The 12,790-nt window shown below is 39.3% G+C and overlaps 1 protein-coding gene and 1 pseudogene across 2 annotated transcripts; one reads left to right on the forward strand and one right to left on the reverse strand.

Moving 5' to 3' along the window:
* The first annotated feature begins 580 nt into the window (after positions 1–580).
* On the forward strand, positions 581–9,387 carry LOC126599199 (uncharacterized; annotated as a pseudogene).
* LOC126599947 (NAC domain-containing protein 54-like) lies at positions 8,748–11,577 on the reverse strand. Of its 2 annotated transcripts, none has more exons than XM_050266425.1 (3): positions 11,295–11,577; positions 10,793–11,100; positions 8,748–9,439 (listed from the first exon to the last, which is right to left on the reverse strand). In XM_050266425.1, the coding sequence occupies exons 1-3, from the start codon at positions 11,449–11,451 to the stop codon at positions 9,122–9,124; spliced, it is 783 nt and encodes a 260-aa protein (XP_050122382.1). In that variant the 5' UTR covers positions 11,452–11,577; the 3' UTR covers positions 8,748–9,121. The 2 variants fall into 2 exon arrangements, with proteins under 2 accessions (XP_050122382.1, XP_050122381.1); XM_050266424.1 differs by having other exon boundaries at positions 8,748–9,442.
* Between the last annotated feature and the right edge of the window lie 1,213 nt (positions 11,578–12,790).

A 12,790-nucleotide genomic window follows, 5' to 3' on the forward strand; every position in this document is an offset into this window, starting at 1 on the left:
CAACTTCAACAAATATTACCCTGCCATCCAAAAACTGAGAGAGTAAACAAGAAGCAAAGAAAGACTCAATATCTGATATGTCATGTGGACGAGCTGATAAAGCGATGCTACTGAAGATACTGGAAATGAGTGCTGGTATGCGCAGCAATCGTCATAAACTAGAAAATTTTGAAGGTTCAAAAGGCAATCATCAGTTCACTACATATAATCTTCTGAAGTCACACAGGACACAATCTTCATAAAACAAACAGCTCAATGTTTCTTCAAGCTCAAAAACAACCGACTGTCTAGACACTAGAACAGGTATAAAAGACTATAGTCGTTGGAGCTAGACGCCAATAAGCAAAGATTTCCAATTGAAAGCATGTAGAAAATTTAAGAGAAGATTACACCTAGTAGCGGTTTCCCTCCTAACGTTGGCACATTTCGCTTTGATATGTAGCCGGCTAGTTTTAGGTTATGATCTGAGGCTAACACATGTTTCTGAAAATAATGACAGTCACAATCAGGGCAGCGCAGCTGAAATGATGGCATCATGTTAGAGCAGAGCATGCGATGCCTACACTTCTCGTGGTATCGTATGTTTGATGCTCATGCTAAGTTTACGCACACCATTGGTTTAGATGATCATAACAAGGTGATAGAAACCTTTTTCACGTTGCCAATCAAGGTATCCATTCTTCATAAGGGGCCCTGATAGAAGTAAGCCAAAATCCCAAGTGTCCAAGATCTCCCTTTTATCATCAGAGTGTTTAAAATTACTATGAAACTCTAGTTCTCCTATGACACTCTCCTCGATGCATTGTTGCTTCACTTGGTGAATGCATTCTCACCATTAATACACTCTCCTTGATATATTCTCCCCATTAATACAAGTTGTCCAAAATTTTGGAAAGCATTTCTTAAGCTCTCTTCAGTGGTACAAAACGAAAGCCTTACTTGACATTGATAATTGGCAAAGCATCATAAATTTGCAAACTAAATGATGTGTTATCAATAAAAAATGAGTACGTTTATAAATGTTTCCTCATCAACTTCTACGTCATTTACTTTACAAAATTTAGTTTACAAGTTTAATCCCTAGCATTACTCAAATTTTCTGTCATCAAGCCTCCAACTTGAATCAATTTTTAGAAGGTAGAAGAGGCAGAGTGGCGCTGCGGCAAGGTTGAATATGGTAGTTAACAGGAGACCGGCTGTGCTGTACCACTACTCTTGTCCGGATCTACTTCTCCGCCGTCTCTGCCGAACCCCTCTTTTTCCCCAACACCGTTTACAGCCCCATCACCCCCCAACACTTCCCTCTCCCCAACATCGACCACCTCTACCTCCTCAACTTCGTGGGTCCCCCCGGTTTTGTCCAGAAGATCTCCTCCATGGTATTGGAATAAGTTAATAGTTAGTAGAAAAGAGAATGTAAATATTTTTGTAATTATTAGAGTCTTGTTTTAGGAAAGGTATTATGTCCTTTATTTGTTACCTTTCTTGTAACTAGGGTTGTACATATCCTTTTATTGAGAATTATGGAATACACAGAGATTATCCCGTAAAGTTCTATTTTGGCACTAGAGCCAAGAGTAACCCTAGAACGTCCACCGTGTTGCTGCCATCGTGAAACCAGAAAAAGATCCAGCCGAGGTTGGATAGTGCCGCTGCATCCTTGCAGCAAGTCTGACTTTTTTGGTTGCTGCGTGCGTGTGTGTATTGTGAGGTTGTATTAATGGCAGGTAACAAAGATGAGAGGGGTTTGAAGTTGGAGGGTGTGGTGTCTGGCTCCACCCGTGGGTCAGTTGTCAATCCGGTGGTAATCCAAAGTGATGCTTCGGCTGTACCAAGTACTGTAAAGCTGAATGGATCAAACTATCATCTGTGGTCCAAGGTATTGGAGATGCATATCGCGGGACGTGGTAAGAAAGGGTTCGTGACAGGAAGCATCAAAGAGCCCAAGGAGGACAGTGTTGAGTATGAAGCTTGGGAAACCGGGAATGCAATTGTAAAAGGGTGGTTGATTAATTCCATGGATCCTACCATCATGGGTTTTTTCATTCATCTTCGTACTGCTAAAGAAGTCTGGGAAGAAGTTGCTCGAACGCATTATGATGGGTCTGATATTTCTCAGATTTATGAGTTGAAGGTGAAGTCATTCCGACTTCGCCAGGAAGGAAGACCTATCGGTGTGTATTATGCCGATCTCAAAGCAGTTTGGCAAGAATTGGATCAGAGAAGACCAATCAAGATGGAGTGTGCAGTTGACTTGAAGACACTCCGAGAAGAAATTCAACTGGACCGTGTGTATGCTTTCCTAGCAGGGCTTGATGATATTTTTGACAAAGTACGTAGTGATATTCTGAGAACTCAACCTTTACCATCTGTAGAGGAGGTGTTCTCGGTTGTTAGGCGAGAAGCACAACGCCATGCAACTATGATGGGAAGTAGTGGTGTGGGGAACCAAAGAGGAGCTCCTTCCGTAGCCATGGTATCACGGCCACCATCAGGTAGCCGAGGGTTTAACCCATCTCCAATGGCCAATTCTCGGCCATTCACTCAGGAAAACAAGGATGATCTGAAGTGCACCTTTTGTGGTCAAACCCGTCATACAGAGGATACATGTTTTCAGAAACATGGGGTACCCGAATGGTTTCCCGAATTGAAGAAAAAATTACGTGCTAAGGAGCGAGTTGCTAATGGAGCAAGTGGAAGCCGTGGATCCAGCGCCATTGCCATCAAGGATGCCGTGCCCTCCTCAAGTGACCCGAGTCACAGTTTGTTGACTAGGACCACTCATAGTGAAACTCATGACACTTTAGGTAGTATGGGGCGTGTTCTTTTAGCCTCGGATGTGGAGCATCATCCAGGTTGGATTCTAGACTCGGGTGCAACTGATCATATGACTTTTGATAAGAATTTATTTACTAGTATGACAGCAAGTCCACAGGAGTGTATAACAACGGCTAACGGAACAATAACATCAGTTTTGGGGGCCGGCACAATACAACTCACACCGGCCCTTCCCCTCCATCACTGCCTGCTTGTTCCCTCGTTGTCTCATAATTTGTTATCTATTCCTCAAGTTACTGAGCAATTAGATTGTGTTGTACTTATGTATCCCATGTTTTGTTTGCTTCAGGATATTCAGACCAAGGAGATAATTGGGCGAGGCACTAAGAGAAAGGGGTTATATTATGTGGATGACGTCGTTCCTGGCAAAGCTAATATGGTTCGAGCATCCCGTACCAATAATTTACAAGAAGTTTGGTTATTGCATCGTCGGTTAGGACATGCTTCCTTTGGTTATTTAAGGCGTATGTTGCCTAGTTTATTTCATGAAATAAAAGAATCAGACTTACATTGTGAAGTATGTATTCTCGCGAAAAGTCATCGCGTTTCGTTTCCTTCTAGTATGAATAAAAGATTATTTCCTTTTGATCTTGTGCATTCAGATGTTTGGGGTCCCTCTCCAGTTAGTACTATATCTGGAGTTAAATGGTTTGTTACCTTTGTGGATGATTGTACTCGTATGACGTGGATTTATGTGATGAAAAACAAAAGTGATGTGAGTATGGTGTTTCGGTCTTTTTCTCAAATGGTAGCTACCCAATATTCCTCTGTTATTAAAGTTCTCCGCTCAGATAATGGAGGAGAGTATATTGGTTCCGAGTTGTCCAGTTTTCTTCAGGATCGAGGAATCTTACATGAGACCACTTGTCCTCATACCCCACAACAAAATGGGGTTGCGGAGAGAAAGAACCGCCATATCCTGGAAACTGCCCGTGCTTTGCTCATTGGTGCGTCAGTTCCTCAACGGTTCTGGCCTGAAGCTGTCACCTATGCAGTGTATGTCATTAATCGTATGCCTTCCCGGGTTGTGGACTTTAGAACACCTCTTCAAGTGTTGGCAGAGTTTGTACCCATTGTATCGAGTCATCATCTTCCTTCTCGGGTATTCGGGTGTGTAGTTTATGTTCATATTCACAAGGTTCATCGGAGTAAGCTAGATCCATGTGCTCACCGCTGTGTTTTTTTGGGTTTTTCTCCTCAACAAAAAGGGTATAAGTGCTATCACCACGAAACTCGCCATATGTATGTGACCATGGATGTTAATTTTTCTGAGTCCGAGTTCTTTTATGCTTCAGTTTCACCACTTTCTGATCATCAGGGGGAGACTACTTGTGGTGATCTTAGGTGGTTGGAAATATGTAGCGTAGGGGGAGAAATTGGTGATACAAATGGTAGTGAAGAGGTGTCACGGCAAGACCTTGCCGTGCATGCCGTGAAAGGGGATAACGTGAATGAAGCTAGTGGATCTCCACAGGATGCCAAGTGTGATGCAGGAGGGGGAGCTGCTGCCGAGAATGATATTGCCGAACCTGGTACACCTCTTCAGCAAGGAACTACCGAACTCACTACCCTCTCTCTCTCAAGCTCGATAGTGCCACCCAATGTGTCTTCTCTGAGTATTCCTGAGGTAAGTACTACTAATGCTTATGTAACTAATCAAGATAATATTAAGAGTACATATCAGTTGCCGCCAAGGCAAAATCGTGGTGTTCCTCCTAACAGGTTTTCTCCTGAAGGGAAAGTGAAGTATCCAATAGCTAACTATGTGTCATGCTCGAACCTTGCACCGGAACGTCAAGCCTGGGTAAATAATGTGGAAGCACTTCAAGCACCAACCCGAGTGGAGGAGGCCTTGATGGATCCTAAATGGGCTGCTGCGATGGATGAGGAAATGATGGCACTACATAAAAATGGTACATGGGAGATAATGGAGCTACCCAAAGGAAAGAAGCCGGTTGGGTGTAGATGGGTCTTTACAATTAAATATAAGGCGGACGGATAGGTAGACAGATATAAAGCAAGGTTAGTAGCAAAGGGGTATACTCAAACTTATGGTATTGACTATCAGGAAACTTTTTCTCCAGTAGCGAAGATGAATACGGTACGTGTTCTGATTTCTTTAGCTGCAAACTTGAATTGGCCACTGAAACAGTTTGATGTAAAGAATGCTTTTCTTCATGGGCACTTAGAAGAAGAGGTATATATGGATTTTCCTCCGGGGTACAATGCCGGAGGAAAAACCGGAGTATGTAGATTGCGAAAGTCACTCTATGGACTTAAGCAATCACCTCGTGCATGGTTTGGGAGATTTACTCAGGTTATGAGGAGGTTTGGGTATTATCAAAGTCATTCGGATCATACATTATTTGTGAAACGGGGAAGTGGTAAAGTGACTGCCTTAATAATTTATGTAGATGACATGATAATAACCGGTGATGATTCAGAAGAGATGATGAAGCTTGAACAAAACCTTGCTGCTGAGTTTGAGATGAAGAATTTGGGAGATTTAAAATACTTTCTTGGAGTGGAAGTCGCTCGGTCATCTAAAGGAATTTTCTTGTCTCAACGTAAATATGTTCTGGATTTATTAAAGGAAACAGGCATGCTGGGATGTAAACCTGTGGACACTCCTATCGTAGAGAAACATTATTTGGGGATGTATCCAGATCAGGAACCGGTTGACAAAGGGAGATATCAAAGACTGGTGGGGAGGCTGATTTATTTGTCTCATACTCGTCCGGATATTGCTTACGCGGTAAGTGTGGTTAGTCAATTTATGCACTCACCAAGTGTAGATCATATGGAGGCAGTGATGAGAATCTTGGCATACTTAAAGTCCGCTTCGGGTAAAGGAGTTTTGTATGAGTGTCATGGGCATATGAGGATCGAGGGATTTACGGATGCTGATTGGGCCGGTGATGTGACAGATAAAAGGTCTGCATCAGGGTATTTTACATTCGTTGGAGGTAATTTGGTTACGTGGAGGAGCAAGAAGCAAAATGTGGTGTCACGGTCTTCTGCCGAAGCCGAATATAGGGGAATGGCACATGGTGTATGTGAGATGCTTTGGCTGCGAAAGTTACTTGAGTCTTGGTTTTACATAGAAGGAGGCAATGAAGTTGTATTGTGATAATAAGTCCGCCAGAGAGATAGCCGAGAATCCAGTACAGCATGACAGGACTAAGCATGTTGAAGTTGATAGACATTTTATCAAAGAAAAGCTGGAGAAGAAGATTGTGTCAATACCATTTGTGAACTCAGAGGAACAACTTGCAGATGTACTTACCCATGCCGTGTGCAGTAGAAGGTTTGGTGAGTCGTTTGTCAAGTTGGGCATGAGTAATATCTATGCTCCAACTTGAGGGGGAGTATTGGAATAAGTTAATAGTTAGTAGAAAAGAGAATGTAAATATTTTTGTAATTATTAGAGTCTTGTTTTAGGAAAGGTATTATGTCCTTTATTTGTTACCTTTTCTTGTAACTAGGGTTGTACCTCCTCGACTTCGTGGGTCCCCCCGGTTTTGTCCAGAAGATCTCCTCCATGGTCCCAAACGTCGTGGTCTTGGACCACCACAAGAGTGCCATTGGAACCCCCATTGGCGGAAATGTGGCCGGCGTCGTAGACATGAACAGGTGCGGCGCCACCATCGCTTTCGAGTATATCGAAGATGGTGATCTATGGAGGTGGAAGCTTCCCAACGGTAAAGCTTTCAGTAGTGGTCTCAAAGATTTGAACCTTCAGTACGACGTCGGGCTGAACCCATCTTTGTTCCAATACGTAATTTCAAGTTTGCTTGCTTCATTAATTGATGGCGTTGAAATTACTGAAAAGTTGTGTGCTTTATTGATTTTTGGTTTGAATGAGCAGCTGCTTTCTTTGGATTTGGAGTCCTTGATTAGTGAAGGAATGGCGAGTTATCGGAAAAGCAGAAATTAGATGAAGCTCTCAGTAAGTCTTATGAAATTGAGCTTGGCGGTGGAGCTTTTGGAAATTGCCTGGTATTATTAGTATACTTCTTTTCTGCATTCTATTGGACTGCTGCTGCAGCTCTGTGTGTGTGTGTGTGAGTGTGTTTATGCATAGTCTTATCTTTTCTGCTTGTAGGCTGTCAATGCAGATTCTATCTCCGAGCTGAGGAGTGAACTCGGACATCAATTAGCTACTAAAAGCCGTAGTCTAAACTTAAGGTATGTGCCGTTCTGTTTCCTTGCTCACGGTCTTGAAATGTATACATGTATCGGAATTTTTGTCTGGTCACTTTGTTACTTTTTTCCTTTCCAAACTTTTCAATAGTGTTCGGCGCACGCTTAATGTTGCCACTCTTTACATTACTGCAATGCATTAAGATTGCAAGTTTTGGGCTTTTTTAGTTTGAATTTAGTGTGATTTTATCATTGGTTCTAGTTCGAATTTTGTGAAAGTTATTGAATTTCTTGCCTTGTTTCTGCTTTCTTCAAAAGTGCTGCTGTTGTGGTGATGCCACAATGTATTTTGCTTATCACATTCCAATTCTTGTCTTTATAGTTTATAAGTTAAATCCACCAAGAAAGTTGAATGAACAAAACTATAAAGCAGTGTTAACAATTGCACAATGAATATAGCATTTTTTTCCCTTTTATAGCATTGGAGTGGCATCTTATATAGGACACTGGTAGTTCCTCAGTTATCATGTTTATTTATATAACTGTGGCAGAATTTCATTCATTCATTCAAATGGAGAAAATGTCCCCTTAGTTGAAAGATCAACTGATTGGAGACGTCTCAGTTGTGTCCTCATAGAGGAGAGTTTACTCAATTGTGGAATTCCATTCTCCAGAAACTGCCCTTTCTTAGATTTGCAATCCATGCCTTTCAATCCATTCTGTTTGCAGGGTCAGAAATCGAGGACCAAGTAATTTACTAAAAAATGGAATTTCAACCACCGACATAGTAGTAATCTTTTCAAGAGCTGCATTCATGATGATGAAATTTTTGGCAAAGGAATTTTATTTGAGGAAGTAGTTTCTCCATTTGCGAACTGATTTGCAATTAAAAGAACTGTAGAAAGAAAATGTAAAAGTTTTAAGGGAGAAACCATGCGATGTAAAGATAGAGCTCTATATCCAAAAACCAAACTGATGTTAGGACTGAAGCATGTTGAACCAGTGGGGCCTATATTTGTTCATGTTTTACTTGGTAAAAAGTCTGGTTAATTGGACCCATGTTAGACTCCTTGAATGCACTATTCTAGCAATTCATGATTTCATCTTGTTTTTCAGTTTGAAATCAATGTGGATAAACTTAGTACGAATGAGGTGTATCCTGTCATCTTCATTTTTCAGAACTATATTCATGTTATTTTTTTTGTTTTATGTGGAATTGTTTTTTTATGCCTGTTTATTGTGGTTGATCTCTTCCAGAGCATGGCTTCCATCACCTGCAGTAGTTTTTATTAAGCTCAACTCAAACTGTTCCACCCATCTGGATACCCAATGCACATTCAGTAACTTGTTTGAGATGTATTGTAATCGGTGCTATCCTTCCATTTTACATTTTAGTTATGTTTTTTTTTTCTTTCAAATTCTCTGTAGGGGCATTGGTGCTGTTGTATACAGAGTGCCTGAGCTTGAAAATGACCAAATGCTAAAAATAAGCCTTAGGAGTGTGGACACCGAAGACACAACACTCATCTCACAGGGTGTTCTCTCATCATATGGATTTTCTTTCTGCCTGTTAAACATGGAATTAACTGGCACATATACGTAGTACTTTGGGAAAAGCTAAAATGCGTTTTGCATTTTCTTCTCAGGAATTAGGAGTCGGTGGGCATCGAAATGCTAGTTCCTTCATGGTAGGCTCTGCAGAATTCAAGCAGTGGAAACTGTGAAGATTGATATGACATTCAAGAGGTAACTTCAAAATCCAATCGTTAAAAATGTATTGTATATATTTATTCCACAAGTAACATCCAAATCACCTCAGGAAAGAGGTTAATAACTAAATTTCTAGACTGGTCATCTGATAAACTGACTCTCAAGAGAATCCACCAACAAAACTAAACCAAACCAAACCAAACCGTCATAAAATGGCTAAAGCCAATTTAATATAATTAATCTACAAATTAATGAAGATACGGTGACAAACCTTACAAACTTTGTCTAGTGTTCTTCATGAAATCGTGTATATATATGTTGTATTTTATTGTTTGAAAATTACATCCGTCCAAGCATGCATTTTCAGGTTATTTACTGTTAATTAACACCAATTCCGGTAACCATCCATGTACTCATCTTCTCTGATCAGTTAGTTTGTGAAGGCCACATGAGAGAGCTGATCTTCACCACTGACACCGGTGTTAGAAGAACACTGCATCCACGTATCATCTGTGATGAACTGCATCCAGGAATCGTCTTTGTCATCTTCCTCCTGCAGGCATGAGATCGACGATGACGATGCCATCAGAATCTCCGGTGACATGGTTTGATCACAATGATCATTGTTTACACCTTGTGATCGTTCATGAATATTATTTAGTGTTAAATGACTTGATTGGCCTTGCTGCTCTTCAATCTCCGCGCAAATGCCATTTTTCTTAAACACGCGACACAATGCAAAAGAATCCTGCTATATAAATTCAATATTTGTTAATTTATCTAGTCAAAGGGTAAAGGAGTTGGAATGATATTGTAAAATGGGAGATTTTTTAATGTGTCGGTCCTGCTAGAACACAGCTTAATACACCAAATATCACAATATAAATGAAATTTTTTTTTTCAAATATCAAACTACTCGTGTTATGTCATTTGGTGTACCGTATTTCTGAAATACTAAAAAAGTTCTCGTATAATTTATAACAATATACGCATGTTAATATTATTTTGGAGTTCGGAATAAAGTAAAAAGCCCCCGACACCTTACATAAATGAAAGTGATCGATGTGGAGCTAGCAAGGCTGCTTTTTGTGGTTAATTAGTTGTATGATCAAACGTAATTACATTATAATAATCCATAATTCTTAATTAAGCTTGAGTTAATTAAGGAATATTAATTCATATCTGAATCTTGTGGAGGATTGTACTTTTGTCTGATTAGAAAAAGAAAAGAGATTTAAGTGATCCACTGCAAGCAACGAATATTGTCAGCTATTTTTATTCCGTTATTTATATATTTCAAAGTATAATATCGTAAATTCCATGCATGCAAATGCAAACTCATGCAAGTTTTACGTGGATAGTTTTACTTTTCATTATTATACACTATTAACTTATGGTCCAAAGCTTTCTGACTGATTATGCTCTTTAATTAATCGATTAATTTTTCTTTTAAGTGGAGTGTTAATTAAGTTTATAGGGGCAGCGTAGCCAAGCTTTTGCATCTCACGCTGCAAAAGAGGTAAAATTATAATAAAAAGCATGAAAAAAGAAAATGCTTTTCTCCCCGCCTCAAGCATCGAACTTCATGCTTTTTAGGTAAAATATTGTATGCTGTTTCGGAAAAAGATAAATCTCTGAAACAATGGTCTTATGGTTTCTGTTCTGTGTGATTTTTGTAGGGATCATTTTTGACAAAAACTTGAAAAATAAATGGTTTGATTGTTGAAATACAATGTGAAATTGTAGTTCCCCCAACTAAAGCTCACTATAATCATTCTAATCATCTTGTCTTTCATTTTCATTAAATAATCAGTAACGGTGACACTAGTGAGTTCCTTCTAATGAATAAATTAGTAAGTGATCATCTAGAATTTATAAGTCACACTCGCACCTATCATTAATTGAATCCCACCATACTCATCAATTTGATGATGAGAATATTTTGGGACAAATAAAATGAGTTACAGATACAAAGAATGCTTAATCCTCCCAATTGACTAATTAACATGTGGACATATATATATATGTATACTTATGTGTGTATTATTAATTAATTTAGAGCACAAACAATGCGTGTATAAATTGATGGAGAATATGGTACCTGAATTGCGGCAGATGATGAGGAGGAGGTGTCGAGGTCGGAGGAGCAGTAGTAGTCCTTGTCATCGAGGCGATACTCGTGCATGACCCAGTCAGTCCGAATGCCCTGAGGGGCTCGGCCTCTGTAGTAAACCAGCGTCTTCTTCATTCCGATTGCTCGATTCTGGCACGTCACTCTCCTGTCTTTCCCAGTCGACTTCCAATATCCTGCTCTCGTTGCTCTGTTTGTTCTGAATCCATTAGGGTATTTTCGATCCCGGGGTCCAAAGAAGTACCACTCGGGGTCTCTACTTGGCAAAAACGATTTTTCTGCATTGATGCACCAATCAAATATGTAACTGTATACAACTATACATTTAAATATAGATGACATAATTTGCATTATACATATGCTAAGATAACGCTCAAACGCTAATCAGTAAGTTAACTATCATGAATGGTTACTGCTTGAATAATAATGATGTTGATACAGTAAAAGTACTCAATGATGATCGATGAAGGACCTGCTAATTCCCAAGGCTCGCATTTGTAGAGATCAACTTCAGGAATGATGTCGAGCTCAATCTCTTGGCCGTTGATTTTCCTCTTGAGATAATAATTCACCAGCTCCTCGTCCGTTGGATGGAACCTAAAACCGGGAGGTAATCCCACTGGCGCCATATAATTGATATCAAAGCACGGCGCAAGCTAGCTAGTTTTGTTGTTACTGATTGTTTCCTTGGCGATCGATCGATCGATCGCCCTTCTCCTCCTCCTAGCCAGCTAGCTAATGATTTATGGCATCATGATCATGTTATATATCTACACGTATAAAAAGGACTGAAAGTCCCTTGTATTAAGGTCTTTCCCCACTCCTCATCAGGACCTCACTTTTCCTTTTCCAGATTCTCAGACAAAACCTTCTTCCTATTGACACTTCTCGGCCTTACTGAATGTTTTTAAAATTTTCCTATCTTTTAATTTTGCTTATTTGTTTTTACCAAGGAAAAAATTTATTTGTAAGCAAAAATCATATAAATATGCGTGTGTTCGTACATATTACATACATTCTCATGTTAGGATTTATCATCAAAATACGTTGTTGTTAGACTGTGAATTTCAATCGCACATTCAACATTCATCACAATATAGTATAGCATGTGTCACTTGCTCTTGCAACACATCATATATTTTGTTAATTAATTTGGTAGCTTAATTTCACTTTTGTTTTTTCAAGGCTCAATCCCTTTATCCCTTTCTAGCTGAACGCTTCTTAATAAATTTACAGTTACAGTGTATCTTATCATATTTTGACAACGAGTTGAGTTACTAAATTATCTAAAGTTATACTGTACTACTGGACCAAAACTCAAAACAAGGCTGTCATCTTCATTCACCTTTACAAACTATTTTATTGTCTTTCATTGTTTCTCTTCTACTTTTACCAGCTATTAGTCACTACAACATCCACATCAAGCTTTAGATGTAGATCGTGTGATGTCAATAACGTGATGTCACGTACCGGGATGAAGCTGAAGAAGGGTCAGGGGCCATGGCCCCTCTCCCTCTCTCTCTCTCTTTTTGAAATGATAAAATTACACGTAAATTATAAAATATCTAGCCATTTATCTGAAACATATGAGTTTCTAAACAACACACATTCCTCTAGACTGTAATTGTTTCTTTATATCTTGTAGCCTTGAATTAATGTGCATGTTTTATGTATAGTTGATGGCTGGTCAAGTGCATGCTCTTTTGTTGCTGAAATTACATGCATATGTATATGGGGTTACTGGTTAGTAGTTACCTCTCTATATGGAAACATAAGGATTATTTGCATGGCTGGCTCCTCATTGAGATTTTGAGAATATATAGTAGGTCTTGTACTATCTATTTTCATCTACTAAAATAGCATCAGAATTTCATTATGAATGAAATCGAAATTACTATTTCTAAATTGATCACAACTATATCTTATGGAATCATATTAAATATTTGACCACATAGTTCGTACTTTACT

Source organism: Malus sylvestris, chromosome 14 (assembly GCF_916048215.2).
Source record: "Malus sylvestris chromosome 14, drMalSylv7.2, whole genome shotgun sequence".
Lineage (NCBI taxonomy): Eukaryota > Viridiplantae > Streptophyta > Magnoliopsida > Rosales > Rosaceae > Malus > Malus sylvestris.